This window comes from Gopherus evgoodei, chromosome 10, assembly GCF_007399415.2.
Source record: "Gopherus evgoodei ecotype Sinaloan lineage chromosome 10, rGopEvg1_v1.p, whole genome shotgun sequence".
NCBI lineage: Eukaryota > Metazoa > Chordata > Testudines > Testudinidae > Gopherus > Gopherus evgoodei.
In genome coordinates, this window is record NC_044331.1 from 21,197,754 (window position 1) to 21,224,533 (window position 26,780).

The window sequence follows — 26,780 nt, forward strand, 5'->3', positions numbered from 1 at the left end:
TTTGGCAAGATGTAACATCAGACCAGGCTTCTTCCAACAAAGATGTTCACAGCAGGTTTTAGGTAGAGATGGGTCTGAGTGCTAAAAGTTGGATCCAAATTTAAGAGGGGACCAGATCTAGCTTCAAGCTTCCCCATGGTTCCAGTTAATCTAATTTGATTAAGTATGAGTGCAGACTAAAAAATGCAATATGTTAGGAATACTTTCTTAGGATACACAAATATATTAGCTCTTGAGGTATTGTATTTGCATATTTTCATTGCTAACAAAAGCGACATGGAGCTATGGGAAATTGTTTTTGTGAGTTGTACTGACACATTCATATATTGTACATGTTTAAATGAATAGCTTGTCTGCAAAACAATTTCATACCGATTTCTCCAGGATAATCTACTGGTGTTGTGGCCACCTTCCCAAACTGCTGAAAGGGAAGTGTTTATTTGCACTCATATACTTGATTTTGATCATGGCATTTAAAAAGAGATGGAAGAAGAAAAGATCATCAGGAATAATAGTTCTTTGAAACAACAAAAAGAACTGCTGCTTGGCAAGCTGTTTTGTACACAAACTCAAGATAAAGTCTCTTCATTGAGCTTTAATACAACAGAAAGATGTATTAACACATTGCTACATTAATACATCATCTTACTCACCTCTGCTGTCCATTCAGCAAACATGATAAAATCCATAATATGCTACCAGTGGGTGACTGTTACCAGAGAACTAACAAAAAGTCTTTTGGGTGGCCATGCTCTTGTAGTGAGGTTCACAGGGTGTTTTGCACATGAGAATAGTGAGATTCTTTCCCCATGTTTTGCCTCCAGACGTACATGTTTGCACACGTACATGTGAAAGTGAAGAAAATGGGGAATCTAAAAGTGGTACCAGTTTAGCCTCTGACAATGCTATCTTCAGTGAAGGTAGGCTAATTTTAATAGACTGTTTATAAGCAATCTGGAATATGTTTGGAGTGATATGAAAATGTTTCAGGCAGTGAGTTTTTATTAATCGAGATGGGCTTCACTGTGTTTGCAAAATTGATATATATAAAATGATAACAAATATTTCCTGTGATATGAAATACAAAAACATTCTCAAATGTCTAACATACTGCATATCACCAACAAGCAAAACTCGTTTGCTTTGCACTAAGTGCAGGCACAGACATTTGTATGGTGCCCTAAAGGCACCTCTATTTTCATAATAGGGCCTCATTCATTTAGGATAGAATCAGCCAGCCTTGTTTCTCAGTTCCATAGCCTGGAACCAAATCTGTTCGTAAAGTAGAGTGACTGTACTACAAAGAGAGGTATCCTCAGGACACTCTCTACATTTATAACATATTATCCCTTATATACAAGACCTTTTAACAAGTAAACAGTAATGCTTGACATACAGGGAAACTTTGATGTAATACTCTTGTACGCATTTTGTAAATAAAAAGCTTACTTGAAGGAGACTTTTGACTCCATCTCTAAAGCTGTCAGCTGCCACTGCAGCATAAAATGCTTTTCTTTTGTTCTTTGTAAGCCAGGCCTGCTTTTTTGCCATGCCACTGTTCATCTCTTTAACACACAGCTTGCGCGGTCCCTGTAGGATACAATAAAATATTAGTAAGAAGACTTTGTTTTATACATCGCACTGTGATTTTGAAGGAGTTACCTAGTCTGCTGTATGGGGAAATGGAGGGAGTCAGAAAAATACGTTTCCAAAAAGAGTCCATGGAGATTCAATGCTTGTAAAAGAACTGTGCTGGTAACATAATTCACATTCTGTTCAAGAGGACAGAGGCTGTTAATGCTACTTAAATATAGTGATTCTGACAGAAGGAAAGACTACTTTGAATTGTAACATCTTAGAACAATATTGTGATGAAGTATCTCTGAGTGAATAAACTCCCTACCTGACTTGACTGCATAAGTAACCCTACAGGAAGGCTCAACAGATCTTAGGCAGTCATTAAATGTCTATCTTCTGACAGTAAGGGCAAACTAGACCTTACCCAACTGGACACACAAGCTCCTTTGTTATTGTGTCTTTACAGTGATCATCTGATAACTTAATTGGGTAAAATCCAACAGTTTACAATATTTGTAGGCATTCTGGGATTCCCACTCACAACACATAGCTGTTTTTATCACCAGGTTATTTCTACAGTTATACAAATCACAGTGGTTCATTGTGTCACACTTTTATTACCCACTAAACTCAATTTAGCTTAAATTGTTAGAGAAGAAAAAACAACAAAAATGATTGCACTAGCACAACCAACTTGTGTTTTATAGGCAGAAGTGAAATCTCCTAACCAGTAATAATACAGGAAAATGCCTAATAAGAAAACTTGCTGAAGGCATGTTATGAAGTTGTCTAGTCTGCACCCATGGCCATTAATGGCAAACTCCCATTTGTAGAGAGGTGTAAAGTCTCATGCTCACTACATGTTGCATGCTCACTGGCCCATGTGGCACCTGCTGCCGTGAACTGTAAGTTCCCTGATGTAATACTGTTTGAAATGGGACTACGTTAACATGCACTGGGGAACTCTTGGTGTGCGGTGGCAGGGTCCGTGTGGGCCAATTGTTGCACAACACACTAGTGCGCACTAGAATTTACACCCCTCTAGTGCAGACTAAGGCACCATGCAGAGAAGCCCAAAGACGTGTTTGGGTTGGAAGAGAGCTTATCTAGGTCTTCTAGTCCACCCTTCTGCATTTTGGTGGCATTGATTTAATAATCAATACAGTAACACTAGGAAAAGGGTACATTATCTGGACTTGAGTAGCTCTAACAAGAGTAATTCCATAACCCCTTTTGTAGCTTGTTCCAGTATTCAGTTTTTATTACAGGAAAAAGGTTGTCCTAACATTTAAACTACACTTTTCACTGCTGCAATTTAAGCTCATTATTAAATGATCCCTATAATCTTTACTGCATCTTTTCCCTGCACATAGTTGTAGCTACTTATCATATAATAACAAAAAGGTGTACTTAGGTAGCTCCTTTCTTCATAAGATTTTGGAGCAGAATCCCTTTCCTCCAAAAGCTGGAAGAGTATTGCTATTATAATATTATAGAGGGGGAAATTGAGGCACCGAGCGGCAAAGGCCAGCACAGCAAATCAGTGGCAGAGCTGAGACTAGAACTTGGGTATTTTGACTCTTATGCTCTATTCCCAAAATCATGCTGACTTCTTGTCCCTGCACTTTCTCTAACCTTGGCTTAGCCAATTTTTAAAATCTTTCCTTGTAACTCTAATTTTTCCAAACCTTCTCTCATTTTTGGTTGGTCTTCTCTGAACTCTGAGACATATCTCAATAAGGCATTAGCCAGCAGGCTCCAAATCAGCTGATAGCCTTCTTGTCAAGACTCATGACAAAATTCATCTACCCATCAGCATCAATGGGAGTATTGTGTGCCCAATGAGTGGAGAATGGAGCTTTGCAGTGCATACTGGAGAATTTTGCTCTGAATTTTTAGGTTCACATACATAGACCCTACCGTATATACTTGGCAGCAGATGCAGAGACCATTGTTCTTTGTGAATGAATGTGTGATGTCTAACAGAGCAGGTCTTGTCATGGGTCCTCCTGTTAATACTATGCACTGGGGTCTGGAGGAAGGAATAAAAGGTTACATTTAACTGGGAATCTATCTATCTAACTCCAGACTGAGCTATTCACTACTTCCCTGCAAACCTTACCTGAAGTTTTTCACATGATCTTCTACAGCAGTTAATTCCAGTGCACTGTCTAAGGCATTAACATAGTACAGAGCCTGTGCAGACGAGCCCCAATTTACCTCTATGTATGACAAAGAAAAACGTTGCATATTAAACAATGTTTTTTAATAACTGGTGTAACAGATGTCAGCATCATCTTCTCGATAAGCCATAGCACACTGAATTCTATCATGCTCTCAGCCACATAAATGTTGGCGTAGGGGGTGTGATGCAAATACTAACATACAAACAAATCCTGCCTTGTTCTTTGTGTGAAAAACATAGGGAACATTCTTCCTCTGCTTAAGAGATGTTTTGCTCTCTGTTCCATTAACTCTCTTCCCTTCTCCCACATATAAAATGGACACCTCTGAGTAATGCAGTTATTTGATGTGATATTTCAGCAGAGGAAGTGAAGCTGTTAGGAAGGCACATTACTAGCCCCAGTGAGCTAAAAACCACATGCTTTCAAAGAAGAAACTTGAAGGTACGGTGCCTCACTTACTGAGACATGCCAGCCAACCACCCACAAGCTAGTTTGCCTTGCTATTGAACGCATATTGTTGCAACCTCGTTATAGCGCACGGTGTCTGAGAGACAAAGAATAGTGTCATGGTAAAGGAATACTTGTATAACAATATAACATGCCATTGTCCTTTCTCCCTACTCCTAACAGCCAACCCTTTGGATCCCCTCACCCTTCACAGGTGTGCACTGGGCATGACAATAATCTTGCTCCATTCTGGGACTAGGCTTCAGTAAGGATCCAAGTGGCAGTTCTGCATCCAACACTCCTTGGGCTTCTTGGCACGGCTGCTGAACTCCTAATTCATATATGGTCTTGAGGGATGCAAGGGGACAAGAAGTACCTGTTCACTCAGTAGAAGAAAGGAAAGGAAACAGTAGAGCCCTAAGATCCTAAACATAGTTGCAAGGGGACCCTCAAGATTTGGAGAGAGCAGAAGCTGTGTACACTGTGCCTCCTAAAGGGCCTGCTGGCAAGGCAGCCCATCAATGTTACCTAAGGCGGATTCTAAGAGCAGAAAATAGAAGCAAGTCGAAACTTCTGAAATGAAATAGGGGTCAGTCCTTGGCTTGTGGTAAGGGAGAGGACATGGAATGTTACCTTCAAAGTCCAAACCTAAGGGTCGGTTCATTGTAACCCCTGCAAACTGAATGCCCGGGCTCAGTTCATGAACCAAACCCTGCAGGGATTACACAATCCTGCAAGTGGTCTAAATCAGGTACCATAGTTATGGGCATGCTATAAAAATCTAGCTCAATTTCCCAGCTGTTTGCTCAGATACTCAAGACTGTTGGTCTGGCAGAATGTGATCGTTCAGCTGTATGTAATTACTTTCCAAAAGCCACATCTTTTTGCTGCTGCTGCTATCCTTGTTTCTAAATTCTGTTGTCATGCCTGTGTAAATGGGAAGGAACAGCAGTTATACCAGTGTAGAACCAGCATTAGATGCAACTTTTTGAATTCTGAATATGGCCTTTTTGATTTTCTTTTCCAAGGTAGGAAAGAATGTCACACCTTTCTGAGTATCACTCAGCTGTCAGTAAAGAATGTAACATCTCATATTGGTAGTTAGTAGAAGTGCTTCTCTCCTGGTGGAAGGGGGAGAGAGTTTATGTGCAAATGTATGAGCTGGGAAGCTTGTTGCTTTTTCAGTCTGAGAGTATGTCTTCACTGCAGAATTAACCCCGGTAATTGGAATCCAGGTCTGAGCACCTGCTTGGTCTTGTCTGGGTGTGAACACCCACAGAGCAAAGCTCTGCCTGAGTTACTCTGTTCTCTTTGGTTCTGCATTTCCCTGTTCATATCACTAGGGCGTCTGGAAGGCATAGTCTGTGGTTCTTTGTACAGCAGTAAGCTGAGGTGGTCTAGGATTCTTTCCTGGTACTTGTTCATCCTTCTAGGCACTGGAGGACTATCAGCAGCACTCTGGTAGCCTACATCCTCATTAGAAAATGGGTGGGTAACCAACCTGAGTGAAAGAGGAACCCAGGCTGTAACCCACACCGAGGTTGAAAGCACCACAAACTCTGGTGAGAGGGTCTTGTGTGTGACGGCAAGTAGGGGTAAGGGCGACACTAAGGTAAGTAGCCCAGTTAACTCTGCTGTGAAGAAATACCCTGAAAGTAGTGACCATTCCGATTTAAGACTCCAAAGAGGGGTGTAGCAGATTAGTCATTTCTGGATTTAAAAGCTGAAAGAACAGCTTGGTTCCTTTGCGAAGGTGAGTCTGTTAAGACCAACTGAGCTCGACTGCTGGTTGCCAAAACCTGATAAGGAGGTGTGTGTTCGGGAGCAGAGAGGAGCTGTTTCTTAAAAAGCTCCCTCAGAAGTTTCTCCCCAGAGGTGGTTCTAGCAGCAGAAGGGGCTGGCTGAGAGGATCAGATGAAAGCTGCAGCCTGAAAGTAAGGATTAGACTTTTGATCTAGGAATGAGTAACAGAGTTTATACCTTCTAACAAGAGCTGGAGTTTGTGATTAGGATATCTCCTTTCTGCTTCCAAAAGGGCTGGATTAAATGTGCCACAGAGAAAGGACATTTATCAGGGCACTATGTTTTGGAAATTTTAAAATAGTATTCTTGTGATTTCTTAGTTATACATTTTAATACCCACTTATCCCAAATTCTCTACCACTCTTGGGCCTTTTCTGCACACAGAAATTACATTGGTTTAACTTGAATCAGATTAAAAACTGGTTTAATGAAACCCATGCAAACCTCTGTGTGAACACTCTAATATCTGTTTATGCTAAATTTATATCAGTTAGATTGCACCTGTATATAAGCCAGGTTCAAATTGATTTCAGAGCATCCCCACACAAATGTACATCTGCTTAACTGAATTGGTTTTAAATCATATCTTAAGTTAAACTGGTGCCACGAACTTTGTGTATAAACCAGGCCTTGAGCTGCTTGCAATACCCACAATACAATGAGGTTTTGCCTTGAGAAATCTGTAGAATGGGATTTCTCTGTTATTCACTGTGCGCTGTCCGTAGTGCCTGGGGCCTCCAGTCCTCCTTATGGCAGAAGTTATGTTGAAAAAGGAATGACCACAGGGCCTAGGCAGTAGCCTTAGGGCTGACTACGACAACCACAATTAACTGCACATCATGAACAAAAAACAATAAACAACTTTTTCAGTCTCACCTGGCTTCTTGTATGTCACATAAATATAGAGGAAGAGCTCAATGGCATAAGTGATGAGAGCTGCCCACCAGTTGATGACAAACATGACACCACAGCACAGCATGGCTCCAAAAAGTGACACCCACATGTTGTAATACTTGAATGCAGGTCTCCAGCCTATTTAAATTAGAATCAGAAAAATCAGAGATGGAAAAGGTGGAAGGTATATTTGCACTGCCTGCAGATGGACTGGGGTAGCTCTAGGTATTTTGCCACCCCAAGCATGGCAGGCAGGCAGCCTTAGGTGGCTTGCCTGCGGGAGGTCCCCGGTCCCGCGGATTCGGCAGCACGCCTGCGGGAGGTCCGCTGAAGCCGCGGGACCAGCAGACCCTCTGCAGGCATGCCACCGAAGGCAACCTGCCTGTCGCCCTCGCATGCTGCCCCAGGCATGCGCTTGGCGTGCTGGTGCCTGGAGCCGCCCCTGCAGATGGAAATGAGTGTGTTGTAAAAGGGCTCTTGTTAAGTATTTGATATAATTTTGTATGCAAAAGGATGAAGATTGTGTTGAGACCTCTTGGATATTCAGACAATTGGGGTCTCTGAAGTCCCTTCCCCTGGCTATTGGAGGATTGTTCCCTGCAGTACCTCTTTGATGGCTTTCTCCAGTTTGGTTTTAAACAGCCAGTGCATTTACATGCTTTTGCCAAATCATAGATCACTGATTCAGAACTGAAAATGAATTTTTCTATAACTGCAGGTAATAGGTTATTGTCTCCTTTTTTATGCATTTATATAACTCTCATTAATGTTAATGGGAGTTACACATGCTCCAAGAGGAGACTATATCCCAATATTATAAGTGCTCCTGCCTTTTAAACTTAGAAATCATTTGGGATCACTGAAAAAAAATTGCAATTGACTTTAGAAAGGTATTATTCCTTACTGTTCTTGAGCAGTGATATTGAATACTTCCCCTGCTAGCAATTAAAATGATGAGTCAAAGAGTGAACCTCCACGGTTTGTGGGTCTCTACCAGGTGTTCTTCAGAACAGATTCTTTGGCGAGGGAAAAACACTAAAGATATAAAGAGGTCCCCAGTACCCTAACATGGATCACAATAATAATGATGGAATGAGAAGGCACCACTGTGAAGAAATTTATTGTCCTGCAGCCTTGCAATTAGGAACATCTATCACTGTGAATTGACAGGAGCCAAAGAAATTAGCCAAAGGAAGCAAGAAAAATAAGGGGGAAAAATTGCTATGGTTTTATATGAAATGTTAAGTAGTTTCAGAATCATGACTGATGCACACATGAAGAGCACAGAGGTAATTTGTACTGAGCTCTATGACAGCACAGAGCAGATTTGCATTTGTTCAGCTCGGCAGATAATTAGCAGAAGTGCTTATTTTTTCTGCCTTCTGCACAACTGGCAACATGCAGACTTGTGGGAAGGGACTTGATATGTATGTTTATGCCACCACTGTGGCTTCTTTCACACTGGAAATAAAGAGTGTATTTCTCTACTGTTTGAAATAACTAATTGATTTGCAGCAGCGGAAAATTGCCTTTACTGCTGGTCAAAAAGGGCATCGTTCAGATGATTCTCCTTATTTCTGGCTGTTAACCTTTCATTCATGAAAATAAAGAGGTTTACTCTGCCCATGGTGCTACAAATAACACCTGGATGCTCCCCTGTTGCATAGAACTGGAGAGAGGTCCTTCATCCTCTTCTCTCTCCTCCCCCGTCCAGGACTTCCAGTGGTACAGATTAGTCAGGGGTCAGTGCTTGGACCAAAATATTAAGCAGAGGCCTCATGGATCCCAGTCATCTGTGTGGAGGGACTCTCTGGAATTTCTCTACAACCCTGCTAATAGCTATGGCAGGCCCACTAACTATGCTGCCACTGTTTTGTTGGTTCATTGTTGCTCTATGTAACCCACTATAGGGGCTGCCATTTCAAATAATAGTTTTACTATTATTAATAACTTACTACAAAATGCCCTGCAGAGCTTCAGCATTTATTGGGGAGAAGATCATGCTACTTGATGTGGCTTTTTCCCTTCCCCGCATTCCTGGCTTACCCACTTTCCCCCGGTGACTGATGGACCACATGGAGTTTTGCAAAGGGGGAGATGGAAGTGATTATGTAGCCGGGAAAGCATCTCATGTAGTAGCTTTTACCCTCCACTGGATTCCACCACAGCGTTTCCCATTGTTTTGCTCCCTTCCATACTGTGCAGCTGCAGGAAGCATAAAGGTATATATTTCCAGAGCCAAATTACAGTTTGAGAGAGAACCATTAATCTTAACTTGTAGAGATAAGTCACTGTCTTCAGAGGGAGCATGATCAGGCTGCACATTGTATATTTTATTTGTTTGCAGTGTTGTCATAGCCACGTTGGTCCCAGGATCTGAGAGAGACAAGTTGGGTGAGCTAATATCTTTTGTCAGACATTTTATTTTATCTTTTATTTATTATTTCTCTTCAGGTCTGGGAAAGAAGAGCTCTGTGGAGCTCGAACGCTTCTCTCTTTCACCAACAGACATTGGTGCAATAAAAGATATGACCTCACCCTACTTGTCTCTATCATGTAGCCTGGTCATTTTAAAGATGCTGGAACTTTCGCTGGACAGCAGCTAAATGTTAAGTTACCTTATTATGCTATTTTGATATCACAAACTGTGATGCCTACATTCAGTTCATGGTGGGCCCTAAAACTAACCTGGAGATTTTGCATATGATGCATGAAAGCAGGAGAAGTTAATAAGCGCATATGAAGCCAGGAAGAAGTTGGAGATGATGGGAGCAATGGTGTTCAGTTCAGCTGCAAGAAAGAAGCATAAGTTAGATTTCATGTGCATCTGTTTCTGATGGCACTGGGGTTAGACAGCTGTTTCCTCACAAAGCACTAATACTTGCATATTGGAGAAGTTCAAGTTACACCTGCAAAACCTGGGTATCTTTCCAGGGGTGGAGAGGGAGCTAATTTAGGGCCAGATTGTGAAACTCTTACTCATATTGGGTACTACGTGACCCCACAAATGATATAATTGACTTTAATGACGCTCCTTGTGATGTAAGAGACTATCCAATGGAAAGGCATCATAATCTGGCCTTTAATTTTGGTTTCAGTATTTTAAAAATGTAATTGAGCAGATGATGCACTTCTTAAAAGCAAAAGGTTGATGGTGAATTCATTTTTTTTGCTTGTTAAGAGACATTCTAAAGCAACACGTCACACAGCTTGAATTTGAAGAATTATGAAAAATTAACTTCAAAAAATCCAAACATCCCAAACTGCTGCTCATAATGATCAAATAAATACTGGAAAGCAATAGCGGGAATCTCCAAGGACCGGTGCTGTGAGCTTATGCAGAAGTCAGTGGGAATTTTCTGTGTGGAAGGTTTGCAAAATCAGTTTGGTTTGTATAGTACTTAAAAGAGATTTGAAATTAATGCCAAATGGAAAGCGTATGAAGTGTCTTAGTGTCTGTGCCAGATTTCCTAAGGTGATGAGCATGTACCTCTCCCATTGAAATTAACTGGAGTTGTGGGTGTTTAGCATCTTTTAAAATAACACCATAATGGCAGTAATAACAAATTGCCATAGTTCACTTATATTTCCTGTTCACATTATGGGCCTGATCCTACTGCATCTAAGGATAAAGGAATTTTTGCCATTGCTTTCAGTGGGAGTATAATTAAGCCTCATACAATTTCTTAACCAGTTTATTTATTTCTCTGGCCTGGAGCTACGTTTTAAAATATCTGATTTATACAATTTCAGTATTACTTTTGCTTCTCACTATAACTTAATACTGGCACCTCTAAAGTGGATGTTAATGTCTCACCTATTCCTTGTACATCAAACATTTCATCAGTGGATTCGGTTAAGATTCTTTTGCCCTGAGTGTTTGCTTTGAGGATTTTATAGAAGGAGGTCAATGGCCAAAATAACAAATGTTCTTGCCTTGAGCCACAGGTAGGTGGGTCAAGAGTAATGTGTGGGAAGAACTAGCTCAACCATTGGTTGTTGAGCCCACCAATTAGCAGCTGTGATGAGTATTTGTTTAATTATTTGAGAATAGGATGCATTAATAACCAATAGCAACGTAAAATGCGTTCTGCACTCGTTGTACTTTTTACTTTCTTGCAAAATGAAATGAATTAAAAACACATTAAATTAAATGCCAAGATGAAGAGGGATTTAATAGTAGATATTTTTATGAAAATGAATTTAAATTCTCAGGTATTTGTTTCTAAATTATAGCAGGCAATTGGAACAAATATACAAACCAATCAGAATGAATGCCATAGCAATAATGAAAGTCAGAACATATCCTCTGAGAGGTTCGTTGTTCTTCCCATGTCCTTTAGCAAAGAAGTGGAGTGCTTTGTAGATGTTATCCTTGCAAAGAGCCTGGGAGATAAATCAGAATTTAATAGTACTTTTTGCATTAGAAAAAGTTTTTTCATACTAGGGAAAGCTGACCCAAAACGACACATGCTCTAATAAGAAATAATTGTATCTATCTATTTCAAAGATGTTTATCATCATGCTATCTAAACACTGAAATAAGGTGATAATCAACCCCCTAGAGTTCAGTAGCTAAATAAAATCAGTGATGCTTAACACTCACTCAGTGTGTTACAGGCACTTACCAGATAAGTCTCACAAGACCCATGAGATGTAGTTAAATGGGGGAAACTGAGGCACAAATTAGTGATCTGTCTAAATCACACAGCAAGTCTGTAGCAGAGCTGGGATTTAAACGCAGGAACCCCACAGCTCTTGCCTCTCAATCCCTTGCTCAGATCAGTATGCCATGCCTCTTTCTATATAAATAATAAGACCTTTCTAAAATATTTTATATCACTGCTGGGAAGAAGATATAGTTCAGCGAATTACATATGTTGGGAGCAAAGTAGGAAGGAAATTGATGCTCTTTATTGTACCTGGAAAACCTTTGGTGCACTGACAAGTGAGGCTAGAGCTGACGAGAGGGTCGCAGAAAAGATTCCTGCAGTGATTAGAGGACCAAAGCCGGAAACCATGCTCATAACCTTTAGAAGCAACAAAAGTAAAGAACTGTCAGGCTCATGAATAGGATACACCTATCCATCGTCGCTATTTATATGCCCCAGTTACCAGAGTACCTCAGCAAAACCCCCTGTGAGGTAAGGAAATAACATTACCTCAGTTTACAGTTTGGAAACTGAGGCACAGAAAGACCAGGAGCCAAATGTTTAAAGGTATTTAGGTGCCTAACTCCCATTACAATCAGCATAAAACCTTAACAGTGACCTCAGCAACTTTAAGGCAAAATAACTCCTCAGATGTATGGAATGTGTGGCAGTCAGGTGTGCTGATCTCTTGATATAGAAGCAGCTAAGATCACTTAAGGCTTTTCCCTAAAGTGTCAGTTTCATGATGCAGGGGCATGGACTTCTTTTTAGTATTTTTTGGATGTAAAGCTAAAAAGCTTTATGGCGTGTTGGAGAGAACTCTTGGGTGTTGTAGGCAGTGTGAAAGTGGCAAGCAAGGCAGGACTCATCTCTTTGTAGCTTATTTCTGTGGTTTTCAGGTTTTGAGTTAGGGGCATGTGTCTTGATGCAGCCTTAACTGTCAGTAAACAAAGTGTGTGGGTTTATATATGTGTATGTATCATTTTGTTTGTGTGTGTGTGTGTGTGTGTGTGTGTGTGTGTGTGCTTGTATTGTTTATGAATTTGCATAGTATATAAATAAAACACGTTAAAACCTGGAAATTGTTCATCAGCCCATAACGACATTCTTGGGCTTTACAGCTGGAAAAGTCGTAGCCAAGAGTACAGGCAGAGGATCCATTACAGTTCATTCCAGATACAACTGTGTCATTGGTGTTCCCAGTAGCATCACGTACAACACACGCAGCTGGGGAAAAAACCAGCATGTGATTATTTCCCTTTCTTGTGACAACAGAAGAATGTCCCCCCCCCCATACTTTGAAGCTTAGCCTGCATGGACTGTGTACAAATGGGTGCTTCCATTTTATCCCACAGGGTATTACTTTTCAGTAGAATAAGTTCACTTTTCTAGCTTGTGACCCTGGGCCAGTGGGGGAGAGAGGGACTGCCTTACTCATGGGAGTGGAACACTAGGTACTTTGGCAATCAGCAGAAAATTATCTGAACTAACTTGGAATTGATGTAGTGAAGTAAAAGGTCCATTTATGACTCTTCTAAAACTACCAATATTCAAAAACAGTCATGTTGCCAAACAGTTTAGGGTCTGAGCATACATTTCTTGTCTAACCAAGGTTCCCACTGGCTTCATAGGTCCAAATCATCAGCTGCTGTTTAAAACATTGTAGCTCCATTGAAGTCAATAGAGTTGTACTGATTTACCTGGGCTGAGAATTTGGTCCAAAGTCTCTTTGTTACTAATGATATTTATGATCACTCTCTTTTTGTTTGTTCCCCCCACAAGTAGGAAGAAACACATGAAGTGAACTTAAGGAGCTCTGATCTCAACAGCTTTAGCTGCTAATGTGTAACTTTCTATAGTTTTTTTCAAACATATCCAAACAAAAATGGTTTAAGGATCCCAAAATATCATTCTATATGTAGAAGGTGATCTACAAACAGAAATGACCGCATCCACCACTGAAATGTAGCCCCCCCCAGGGTTGAAGTGCAGCAACTGCTTAACAGAACAGAGCCACATTACACAGGTTTGAAGCAAAATTCATTTTCTGAATTCTGAAACTGAAATTGCAGGGGGAATGCAGGTACACAGAATGCAGTTACCACAGTTTGAATATGGCTAGGGTAAGAGGTACAGCACATCTACTTTTGCATGAAGTACCAACACCCAAAATGTTGGAAGACTTTTCTTTTCTCTCTCCTTCAAAAGGAAGTTTCTCACAGAGCCCTAGTACATGCTAGGGCACATATTCAAAGGGGAAGAGTGCCACTTACTAAATTGTTTCTTGCAGCACTGTTAAAGTGGAAAGAAACCTTTATTTCTTGATCAAAGATTAATTGAACCCTTTGTAATGAGAATTTCATTGAATGTTTGTCTTACACAGATGATGCCTGCAGTACAAGCCTGTGTTCTATCCTGTGTCTGTTTTGTTGAACTATCATTTCCAAACTCCAGTGCCATAGGGCACCTTGTGGCCTAACATTTCTTCTTTAGGGAATTAATTGATTTTTCCTGTCTTGAGATGTGAAGATTCAGAGTTTGCATGTAAATCTGTCACTTGTGTGTGCAGTAATGCCAGCAGGAGAGCAGCTGGAGGCCACTTGGAGAACTTCCATGTGACAGAGGAGCAAAATCGTGAGCAGATTGATTTGTGGTAATTCTCCTACCCTTTACTATGAAACCAGTTTGTTCTTCTGTACTGTACATGGATGGTCTTTGTTGCTGAATCATTTGGCATTATGGAGTTTCTTTATAATATAAAAAGAATCTCTCTACCCATATGTAAGCACTCATTTGCTCAAATTTCACCCAGATGCCACATGGAGATTTTTGCTTTTGTTGAATGGTTTGTTTTGTTTTTTAAATACTATAAAGCCAAAACAGTTGTCTAACTGCATAGCAAATCCTCCAGATCAAAAGTAATGATGAGGTTGACCATTCATATGTGTATAGAGCTCTAAACCTACTTAACTATATTAATTGTGACACAAAACAGATGTTCACTACTTACCTACACATATTGCAACTCCTAGGTAGGCAACAGCTGTAATCAGAATGGCCAACATTGTTCCTTTGGGTATAGCAGCTTGTGGGTCCTTAAAAATTGTAATTGCAAAAATTGCTGTGAGTCCTTTATATATTTAGCATGCGGGGTAGCCGTGTTAGTCTGGATCTGTAAAAGCAGCAAAGAGTCCTGTGGCACCTTATAGACTAACAGACATTTTGGAGCATGAGCTTTCATGGGTGAATACCCACTTCGTCAGATGCATCTGATGACGTGCATCTGACGAAGTGGGTATTCACCCACGAAAGCTCATGCTTCAAAACGTCTGTTAGTCTATAAGGTGCCACAGGACTCTTTGCTGCTTTATATATTTGTAAATTAAGAGTTTGTACTGTGATTATTTACAAGTTAGCAAGTTTTGGTTCTGCCACTTTGTGATAGGAAAATATTTTGGGGAGGGAGAAATTGTTACCAGTTAGATCTGTACAAGGAACTCACTCTACAGCATGCGGGTGGAGTCAGACACTTCTGTGGCACCATCCCTCTCCCCTGAGTGCTGCAAAGGAGGCACTGCAGATCCAGAACTCCATTTAGGGCAGTGCCACACTGTGAGACTCCCATGCTGTACATTTAGTGTAACTTTAAGTCCCCTTTGCACCAGCACAGCAGTGGCCCTTAATCTGCTTTAAGCACTCACCCAAACTACCCATCTCATTGTACAATTCAATTAGCCAGTAAGATCAGGGCAAACAGTCATTTTGAGAGAAAGACACTGCTATTACTGCTGGAAACTCATAATCCCGAATTATGTGCAAAGTGAGCTCCTACCTTTCAGGTTGCTTTTACTTTTACTTTTACATTAGATTATTCAGGAAAAGTCTAGTGGGAGAAAAGTTATTGCTGGGAGAGGCAAGTGGGTTGGGTCAGCATTTTTTTTATAAACTGTAACTGAAAACTATATCAGCACTGTTCATGCTTCTGTGGATAAAGGGCTCTAAGACATTCCATTATTAATTATGATTTTTAGGATATTTTAATACCATAAAAAATTATTGCAGGTGATAACTTGGTATATACTTGTTCAGCCTAGAAAGCAATTTATTGTTAATTTTCTTTTTAAATTGGTTTAGTGAGGATTTTTTTTTATTTACTTAAAAGATTTGTTTTTCCAAATGAAATTTAGCAAGTCATTGTGAGTAATGTGGATGAATGACTTAATTATGTTAACTCTTAACATTATCAAACAAGAATTAATGTAGTAAAGTGTCACTGGGCTAAAAATCCCCAAACAAATCACTTCAGTTGCATATGAATCTTTAACCTTCAGTCATAATGGCTTTTAACACATGCCGTCCCAGTGTTCATGTGTCAAGTAGCCATTGTATAGGTAGGATTTTGTGCTGCAATCGTAAAACACTAACTAGAAGGACATTTTCTCAATATGCCATCACCCTTTCAGGGTCTGAGCTAAAACCCTTGAAGTCAAAGCAAACTCTCGTGGACATCAATGAATTTTGGATCAGGCCCTTCATGAATGAATGAATGACTGCCTGTTTCAGAGACATGACCTTATAATGGTATGCTCCAAACTTTAGAGGCAGTTTAGTTTGTCTACTTTTAAATTTTAAACTACAGCTTATGTTGTGTTTCAGGTTTCTCTTTAGGCTGATTAATTTCATTAGATCGCTCTTGTTGCATCTAAGCATGGACAGTGGGGGATTCCCAGTGTGGATGGGGGCTATGGAAACATCCATATAGCAGGCAATACAACTCTGTAGGGCTGTAGGGAACGTTATGTGTCCCACCAATCCATTCACTCCCCACCCTGTCCTAGTTCCTGAGTGTTCCTGAGATCTGTGGAGAGAACTCCACATTGTCTGGGAAGGAAGAGATACTGCTGTGGAAGCTCTACTGAGATATGTGTGATTCCTTTCACAGCAGTGGCCTGCCAGGCAAAGGCCTAAATCAAAGCAGCTGCTTTTCTTGTGGACACTAGGTTTGATGAAATAGTGGGGATTCTCTCAGCTGGAATGAGAAAGGCCTGGTTCAGTCTCAACAGAATGCTTCCAGTCTAAAAATCATGAAAAAAAAGAAATCCATTACAAATGCTATTGGCTGGATGCTATCATGCTTACTCCTATTTAGTAGCACCTGGCTTCAAAAGCAGCCCCAGTAAAACAAAGGCAACCCAAGTTTTTGGAGCAGAGACCCTAGTGGGGAGGGGAGGTTCGCCTTCCTCTGAAGCATGGGGCACAGGTCATTTGTTGGTTTAAACTAGAGTAAATAGTGGATTCTCTGTTACTTGAAATCTTTAGCTCAAGATTTGAGGCCGTCAGTAATTCAGTCAGAGGGTATGGGCCTATTGGAGGAGTGGGCAGGTGAGCTTCCATGGCCTTCAATGTGCCGGAGGACAGATCTTGATAGTGTCTTCAGGCCTTAAAGATGATGAGTCTATGACACTGCTCAGTGTGAGTAAGGATGACACAACTGGCCCTTAGATTGAACTGGACCAGTTTGTGGATGTTTTTCAAATACTTGCATATCAAATCATTTTGACTGGAGTTGAGCACTTTAACAGGCATACATCTGCAAAACCAGACTGCATGATAAGGCTTAAGAACTTTATTTAACATTTAATTTATGGGTGTCCCACCCACTAGAATATTTGGGAGACCATTTTATAACTCAGATTCTAAATCCAAACAACCAATGCGTCTCAGATACTCCACAGACAGCCGTTGGTTTGTGTGTGATATTCTTTGAATATTACTGAGTACTGAATAGCTTCACAAGTATTGTGACTGTTTCATCAAGTGCTTCCCAAAGCCAGAAAAGCCCCAATTTTTTGTATTTCACAAGTACGATTCAATCTGCTATAATATTAGGGATCAGTAAATAGCTAAAATAAAGCCATAAAAGCTAGATGGCACTCATAGTTAAAGGTAAAACCAGATCCTTAATTTATCAGTTTGCTTAAATATTGGAAACATTTAATTGAAAATTTAGTGATTGAAAAATTAGTGACATAAAATAATTTATATTGATTGCAAGGGTAAAGAGGAAACACTTAAGGGTCTGCTCTCCTATTGGTTTTACCAAAAAGCTCTTTTTTTCACATGAGCTTTCCATTTCCTTGTTTTTATGGGTGTAAAACTTGATTTTTATGGTATACTTTTCAGTATGATATAAGGGGAATTAGCGAAGCAATTGTAATGGAATTATACAGCTAATTTCCATAATGGATCTGTTAATGTTATGTTATTTTGGGTTATTGAAACACCTAATTTAAATTAAGTAATTTTTAATACATAGCTATATTACATTAAAAAGAAAACGGGAACTGATGTGCTTAGATAATAAAACACATTTTAAAATGAAAATTTTGCCTCCTGGAATTAATTGTGTGTTGAAACTGAATATAGTGTTGATTAATAATTTTGTGTCTTATTCACCCTTGCCCTTCCATAGCCTAACCACTGTTATGAAGTAAATAAAATCCATACCTCCAGGTCTCCTGAGATATTGGCCCCTGCGAGAATGCCAGTAGCTGCTGGGAAAAAAATGGCAAAGACCGAGAAAAATCCTTCACCTCTGAAATCTGGTCCAAAATTTTCTGCAAATATTGAGGCTGCAAATACAAATGAAAATTAAGCCTGTCATCAAGACTTGATTCTGAAGTGACATGATGGAGTAGGTAAATGAACTAGCCCTTCACCTCTGGAAGACTGGGTTCCAGTGTGTTTTAGCTCATAAGTGAGATGAATTTGATCATCTCACTCTAGTTCACTACAGTGCACATTTCTCCAGATCACAGAACTACAGCTCAGTATTGAAATAACAGGCACATTCCAGGTCCAGATTGAAATAGACAAAACCATGTACGCACATATAAATGGCTCAAACTGCTACTGCCAGTGTGTCAGCTTCAGAGGCATTCACAGATTCAAAAATAAAAATGAACTCAATCCAGTCACCCAGAAATATATTTTAAAAAAAAACCCTGGGTTCCCTTAGTTTACATGCTCATTTATATTTGGATAAAAGTGCCTGATCTTGTAGCATTTATCAATGGGAATTTTACAGAACTAAAGGCTGCAGGACTGGGCCAAAAATATTCATTTATTTTATATTATTTGGTCATAGCAACACTTGCCTTGGTAATTAAAAAAGCCTCTGGCCTTCTTTTCGTTGCTGGTCGGAATGACTGTCCCAATGAAGAAATTTGCAATAGCAATAAGAAGAATGACTAGAAGAATTACTTGAGCCTGTTAGCAGAGACAAAGGCATTTTACTAGGGGACTTTTTTTTGTTTTGAATATGGTGGTAATTATGTATGTAGTGGTATTTATGTATTACTTATGATGTATTTCAAATTTCTGCAATATTAGAACACACTCAGCCACTCCTTGGGCACATGATTCAATAATCAAGATGACTAAATAGACAAACTGCCTTAAGCTCTATGGCAGTAACGAATATTTTGTAACAAGGAATCAATATGAAATATAGAAAGTTATGACTACCACTTTATCTTGTACTTTGCTTCCTTTACAAGAAAAGGGAAAATGAAACAGCTGACAGATAAATATTTAGATTAAAACATTTTATATTCTTTGTTCAGTTTCAGTTCAGTGAATATTGTTACATCATGGGTATTATATGTCTAATTGACCACTCTTACAAGTAGCTCTAAATTCCCCTCACAGCCGAACATAAAGATAAGGTTGCTATTCTGGATCTGATTTTGACAGATACATTCGAGTCTTTTAGCTGTAACATTTCCTTTATTTTATGAGTGTTTTCCTATTAATATACGTGACTGAGATTTTAACATCTGAACAGTAGACAGGAAGGCATGAATCCTTGGAGGATAACGAATGGATAGCAATCTAACAACCCACTTTGGGGCCACTATTCTACACAGAGCAGCATAGCTAGACTGTGTATTATTTTTATTATTATTATTATTTCTATAGAGCTATAAAAAAAATAGAAGGGGCATCTACCTAAGGCTATAGATGATCCTGCCATAAATTACAAAAACAAATAAAATTAAACTGCCTGCAGAACACAAAATTCCTCTTTCCCCACAAATTTTGGTGTAAGGAAAAGAGGGAGCCTGCGGCCTAACTCTGCTTCCACTGACATCAATAGCTAACTCCCATTGACTTCAAAGGGAGCTGGGAAGCTATTGTTGAGTACTTTTGAAATTCCCACCTGTCAGATGTAGATCTCTACCCCCAAATCCTTGTTTTATTGTTATATAATATGTTCTGCAGTGTAGTAATACTTATTTATACATAACTTTTAAAGCTTACCTTTGCTTCCCATTCCATACCAGCCATAGAAATGCCTAAAAGAACAACTACAGTAATGGAGCCTATTATTCTGATGTCATTAGATTCATCCACCATCAATGCACCACTGCTCTGGAAAGGGTAAGAACACAGTTTATATGATCAAATGGATAGATCAGACAACCAGGTAAAATAAAATGGAATGAGTAAATTAGCTTAAACGGTTTCAGGGGTTAATGATTTCCTGTGCTAGCTGGGCCTTAGTAGTTGAGATTACTGGTTGACTAATTAGGAACCTATTCCCTTTAGTAATTTTGGAGCTCTTGTAGCACTATATAAAATGCTTCTGGTATAAGTTAGAAGTGATGGAAAATCTTATTAAGTAGGATTCATGGTCCATTAGAGAGATCTAAGTAAGAGCTAAAGATTGAAGCGTTAGAAAAGTTGACAGAATTCCCTGGTTTAACCACATGCAATAAATATACTTTCATATTTACCTTAAGAAGCTCTACAACAGTTTCAGCAAATCCAACTACATACATGGCTACTGCTACAGCATTGGCAAAGGCAAAGATAAGTCCAATTGATCCTCCAAATTCAGGTCCTAAACTTCTTGAGATAAGATAGTAAGCACCACCTGCCAATAGAAGAGACTGTTGCTGTAACATAATTCAGCTATTGCCAGATCTTGCCTTACTCATGTGAGCAATACCACTGGGAGATTTTTGTTTTTTGCTTGAGAATTTGCCCTATTAATAGAAGGAGCAAATTTGCATGTGGATAGGCCCAGAAAAGTGTTTGCAAAAATTCAGCTTTCGGAACTTACTATAGAATTTCAAATATTGAAAATGACTAGCTACTGGAATCATTAATATCTTTTTAGCATGTATTATTTGGTATGCAAATCAGCCACTAATGGTATATAATTAAAACACAGATGCTAGAAAGAAAACATCACTGCTGAAAGGATTTTTCCTTACCTGGGTCCTTCCGTTGTCAGTGTAAAAATTCATTCGCCAAGATAAAAACAATACAGTCCTTAAATAGTCCACAGAGTTAAACCATAAAGTCTTTAAAGTTTTTGCATTTCTACACAGGTGGAACCTCAATCAATCAATTAAATAGTTTCTTCTATCATAATGAACTATAGTGTTTAATGTCAGAATGTTTAAAATCAGCTTTCCTGAAGAGACATGTTGTTATTTGGAGTTAGCTCACTAAAAGAGATCACCCAAAACGTTTATATTTTGATTTCTCTTTGCTTTACCGTACTAGGCTAACACCATTACAATCTCTCCATTTTATTCTAAATCATCCCTGCAGATCTCCATATTTTCCATATAGTTATATTTACGTACCTCCTCTTACTACTCCATTAGTGCAAATGGCAGACATTGAGATACCTGTTAATGTTGTTACTACCACACTCAGCATAATAACCACGATTCCAAGACCTGAAAAATCCCAAAAAGAATATATTCAACCAAAATACCTGCTCAGCACTTGAATCCTGTAGTTAGAAATCACCATCATCCACTGTGGGGAAAATACCTGGTGTACCTTCAAGACCTGAAATGCACTAAACTTTTAGATACAAGTTTCATGAAGTACCTGGAATGTACTAGACTTTGGTATTGCACCAAGAGTAATCACTTATGTTCCAAGAAGCACCTGAAATGTAAAAGGATTTTATAAGGAAATGTACAGGAAGTGATAAAAGTTAATGTATCCATCAATCTGCGTCAGCCTTTAAGCTAAAGGAATGAGGCTCATAATATTCACTCTCTCCAAGGAAATGCAACCTGAAATGCTCTGAATAAGAATGATCTATTAAAAGAGTAAGAACAAAATAACTCCAGGACAAAGTGGAATCCATTCCTCCTCCAGTCTCAGACAGGAACATCTGAAATGTACTTTACAAACTGAAGTGAAACTGGGATTTATTAAAATGACAACTCAAACATTCTAAAATTGTGGATAGTGTTGGCTAAATGTGTTACCTGCTGATTCATCTGGGTTCTAGGTGTCCAGTTTGGTTTATCCTTAGTGATGGTGGTATTTTAGGAAATACGACCTCTGGTTTCTCTCATAAGAATATAATTAAACCTTTTTGAGTCTTGAGAACATAAGAAACCCTAAAGATTTTACCTCCACGGACAAACCCATTAGTTGCTATTGCAGAAGTTGACAACCCAGTAATTGAGGTTACTGTGGTGGCAAGAAGAATTATGACAACTCCAAGACCTGTCAGTAATGAAAAGATAAAATATTTTATTTGTGATCCATATTCCTCTAAATCATTCTGTCTTTAAATTAAACTTTCAAACTAGAATCGAAACTCTGAACTGAAATGATAGTGGTCTGTGGAGCAATTCCAGCAAGTCCATGTAGCTACTTCTATCACGATAACAAAGCATCCATCAGTCTTCAAGCAGTGATGTTTTCTGACAGAAGTAGCCTAGTCATGGACTCTCTTATGATTTCCAGAGACTTTCTTGAAACTAATAAAAATAAAAATAAAAAAGCAATTCTCTGCATGGGTGCCTCATGTCTTTCTTTGACCCACCCCCTTGATACTACAAAAATTAAGCAACTAAGCAATGTTATAATGTCTTTTTTTCTTGTGTAGATGGTTGGAATAAACAAGCTATAAGCATTTTAGAGAACCATATTTCTGTCATGAGGTTATAACATGGATTTTGTATAAGGAAAAACAAGTTCTTGTGTAAGGAAAAACAAAAAAATGTTATAATTTGGTTTCCATTTTATTCTGCTTTGGTTCTCATATTGCACCCATCACCAAATGATTGGTCATAACAATAGTACACAAATATGCATCTTTGTCAGGTGTCTGCTATACATTTAGCCTTGATCAATGGTTCTCAAACTGTGGGTCAGGACCCCAGAGTGGGTCACAGCCTCGTTTTAATGGGGTCATCAAGGCTGGCTTAGACTTCCTGGGGCCCAGGGCTGAAGCCCAAGCCCCATCTCCCGAGGCCAAAGCCCAAGGACTTCAGCCCTGGACACTGGGGCTTATGTTACAGGCCCCCTGTCTGGGACTGAAGTCTTTGGGAAGGGTTGGGCTGGGATTAGGAGGGAAGGTAGCTCTGAGAGAATCTTCATTTTAACAAGAGGACCAGGAAAGGTAAACTTTGAGATCCATTTGTTTAACTAAAATTCAACATACTGTGGAATTACATGTAACTAATCAAATACCTGGAGGTTTATTTTAGTAAATGGTGAACCTTGAAAGGTTCCGAGGTTCTTTACAGTTCAGATAGTTTGCGTGTTTTACTGGACCTTATCCATACAGTGCAGTTCTCTTAACTCTGCAAAACTGGACTAGAAAGCTCATGAGAATAGGGCTTCTTCTGAGGTTTTCCTTCCAAACTACTTTCCTGCTTCTAGTCAGGCAAGAAATATTATAACAGCTTTTCTCTTATCTTGTTGCTTTTACTTCCTGTGGCATATTGGAAACTGATTAAAAATGACAAACTTTCACTTTAAGTGTCAGTGATTCTCTGCTCCTGTTTGGAGGCTCTGAAGGAAGCCATGTGATCTGGATTATCTGAGTCAGTAGCAAACAGCCAGGCTGGAAGGAGCCAGCTTAAAGTCGTGTGGGGTGAGCTGTGCCTTGCTGCCTTAGGGAGCAGCCTATTTTCTCTGTGTCTTGGGTTCTTGTGTGTTATCATTCTGAATTTTAAGAAATAAGATAATATTAAGTTGCAACCTTCCAGCAAGTGTATTTCTGTTTTCATCTAATTTCTCTGTGTGAAATCTTAATTGTATCTGAACTTCTTCATGCTTCCCTACTTCAGCATTTCCTGCCTCAGTAACTCTATTGCTTCCATTAGGTCTGTGCATTTTCACTTTAAAATGGAAGGCTAAACTTAGCCTGTAGCAGTACATATTGGCCATGGTTTGTCAGAACTGAAACATGGATACTGTAACTAGCAAACGGTTAGAGGTACTACAATGTATGGACTTATCTGCCCTAGTTCTACCTGCTGGCTTCATTTCAGAGCAGATAGCTGACTTCATTTCATATTGGATTATTATAGGTATCTAATCCCCAAACAAATGTTCTTTGTTTCTAAAATGATAGGCATGTTATCACAGCACTTTAAGGCGGAGCAACATCGTGCAGGAGATATAAGTGATATACAGCATGAAGTTGGATATTTTAAATGATAAATCACACTTATACTATTGATTTGTGAGCTTTAGTTTTAACCAAGGGTGCACCTATTTGGTATACACTTCTGTATACAAAGTCAGTTCCTGGGGCCATATCCTATCACAATCTGCACACAAAAATCCAACTGAATCCAATGGGTGTTTTTCACTCTGGTGAATGGCAGGCCACGATCTGACTTTTTAATAAACTGTTAACTCATTAAATTGAATAATTCAGACACATCACTCTCAAAATAGATTGAACATTTTCCCTGTAATTTGTATAAAGTACCTTCCAGAGCTATTCAATTACATTTTGATGACATACTTTATCAAAACAAATGTGCTAAATAGGGCTATAAATTCTGCTCATTAGACAATTGATGTGTCTGTTTGGACGGAATTTGTTACCAATCCAGAAAAAAAGGAAACATTCAACAGGCACAATGCAAGAGATAACTGAGCTAGGCAAAACAAAATACTACGAATATTATTCATTTCATTATTATACGGTAAAATTTGGGGCAAAATTTTCTAATGACCTAAACTTGCCCCTCTTCTCACTGCTACCTAACTATAAGGTTTGGGGGAGCTGCAAAATGGCAAGTGCAAATTAACAGGATGGTTTTGGAAATGTAACCCTCTCAGTAGCAGATTTTACTACTCTTTTCATACTTGATAAATTCTTATGATTAGAGAACCTTGTCTCAGCCTGCTTTTTCCTCTTTAACAGCTTGTACCCAGGCAACTTAGCAAGAAAAGGGTTTGCTCTCTACTCGCTTCTAATGATTTGGATATAAATGGGGCCCAGATGATAGCTTCACTGACTCATTTAACTTCCATGTTAGCAGCAGTGCCCAGCGAAATCCCCAAGCCCTGATGGTGATGAGCTTCATTTCTACTCCCCTTAAATAACTTGTCTTGGGACATAATGCTCACTGCTTATAGGATATACAGAAAATGCATTGGGAGATTATTCAAACAGAATTCAGTGTCCCATTTTAAAAATGAAACTGACCTGCTTTAAGTACAAGGTGCAATTTAAATAAAACAACAACAAACCAATAAACAGCAAGAAGGGAGGGTTTGATTATTAGTGAAATACAACTGTAAAATTAAATATGAAACCAGGACCATTGTAACTGCTGTTGTGCAAAGTAATGATAAGATCTGATTAAAGTTTATATTGAAACCCAGACATATGGATGTTAAGTAAATTGCATTAAAATAAATTACTCTTGCCTATGGCTATTCTCACACCTCAAAACAAAGTAATGCTTCTTGATGATCTCAATAAGTTACTAAACTGCCCTTAAAAAACTAATTTTGCATGAAACCCTGGAGCAAAGTCTTGGCAATGTTAAGATGCAGAGTTTTCATGGCAAGGCATATGCTTATGTGTACCCTGTGGCTGCAAACCCTCATTTGGTATGCATCATAAAATCAGCAAGCACCCTTTTGTCAGGGCCAGGCACAGTACTGGAGCCAAATATGGAACATTGTAAAAATATGCAGAGTTCTTCCATTTTCTTTCAGGAACTTTCTTGCCTTATCAACCTTACGTCAGAGTAAGTTTATAATATTTTTTCTCTTTTCAGATGACCTGTTACACAGAGGTTTCCTAATTGCAAATTCAGGGCTCAATCTAGAAATCCTCACTCAAGCAAAACTTCTGTGATGCCAATGGGAGTTTTGCCTGAGATGAGATTTAAGCCCTTGAAAAGTCTTGAGGGAATGCGTGGAGCTTTGGTTTTGTTTCAGCCCAGAGATCCATCCACGTTTGGATTCTGAATCACCCCAGAGATCAGGCATGGTCAGAGCCCAGATGCAAAGTTTTGATTCAAGTTCCTCTTTAATACCAATTTATATTGAGAGAAAACCAGTAGAACAACAATTGAAAATACCTGCTATTAATGTTATGGAGACTGCGGCTTATTGCTGTCATTTTTTGTATTCTATTAGTGCCTATGGACCTCGATCAAGGTCCCATTATTCAAAGCAGTGTGCAAACACAGAACAAAAAGCGAGACATGTCCTAAAGAGCTTACTTATATCAAGTAAATCTGTGCATGATCTGCACCAGAAACTGAAAGTGACAGAGGAGAGAGATTTGGCTGTGTGGGTTGATCACAGGATAACTATGAGCCACTAGTGTGATGTGGCTATGAAAAAGGCAAATGCAATCCTAGAGTGTATTAGGAGAAGCATTTCCAATAGCGCTAGAGAAGTATTAATGCCATTGTACAAGGCACTGGTAATATTCCACATCAGGTCTTATGTATAGTTCTGGTCACCCATGTTCAAGAAAGATTAATTTAAACTGGAACAGGAACAGAGAAGAGCTACTAGGACAATCGGGGGAATGGAGGGCCTGTCTTTTGAGAGGAGACTGGAAGTGCTTGGCTTTTTTAGCCTAGCAAAGAGAAGGCTGAGAGGAGATTACAATTGTTCTCTATAAATACATTAGGAAGTAAATACCAGGGAGGGTGAAGAGTTGTTTAAGCTAAAAAGGCGCAAGAACATATGGATATAAATTGGCCATGAGCCAGCGCAGGCTGCAAATTAGAGGAAGGGGATGGTGTTCTAGGACAGCCTCCCAATAGGAGCTCTGGGGGGAAAACAACTTAATGAGTTTGAGAGAGTTGGACAAATGTGAGTGCAGTTGTATGACAGGGCTGCTTATGATGGTGGGGGGCAGGGCTCAACAGCCCTGAGGCTCACTTCTGGTTTATGTCTTATGTTC

The 26,780-nt window shown here is 39.3% G+C and overlaps 1 protein-coding gene across 2 annotated transcripts in view; it reads right to left on the reverse strand.

Moving 5' to 3' along the window:
• SLC12A1 (solute carrier family 12 member 1) overlaps positions 1 to 26,780 on the reverse strand; it is a 63,194-nt gene that overhangs the window by 21,949 nt on the left and 14,465 nt on the right. Inside the window, exons 4-17 of one of the 2 annotated variants that reach the window (XM_030578915.1) lie at positions 21,220 to 21,315; positions 20,359 to 20,498; positions 19,883 to 19,993; positions 18,718 to 18,829; positions 18,068 to 18,192; positions 14,571 to 14,655; positions 12,636 to 12,787; positions 11,831 to 11,938; positions 11,171 to 11,294; positions 9,597 to 9,698; positions 6,891 to 7,046; positions 3,701 to 3,800; positions 3,499 to 3,610; positions 1,450 to 1,590 (exon numbers count right to left, since the gene is read on the reverse strand). In XM_030578915.1, coding sequence (XP_030434775.1) covers positions 1,450 to 1,590; positions 3,499 to 3,610; positions 3,701 to 3,800; positions 6,891 to 7,046; positions 9,597 to 9,698; positions 11,171 to 11,294; positions 11,831 to 11,938; positions 12,636 to 12,787; positions 14,571 to 14,655; positions 18,068 to 18,192; positions 18,718 to 18,829; positions 19,883 to 19,993; positions 20,359 to 20,498; positions 21,220 to 21,315 — 1,664 coding nt within the window. Of the gene's footprint in view, positions 1 to 1,449; positions 1,591 to 3,498; positions 3,611 to 3,700; positions 3,801 to 6,890; positions 7,047 to 9,596; positions 9,699 to 11,170; positions 11,295 to 11,830; positions 11,939 to 12,635; positions 12,788 to 14,570; positions 14,656 to 18,067; positions 18,193 to 18,717; positions 18,830 to 19,882; positions 19,994 to 20,358; positions 20,499 to 21,219; positions 21,316 to 22,009; positions 22,106 to 26,780 lie in introns of both variants that reach the window. The other variant, XM_030578914.1, reaches the window with a different exon arrangement.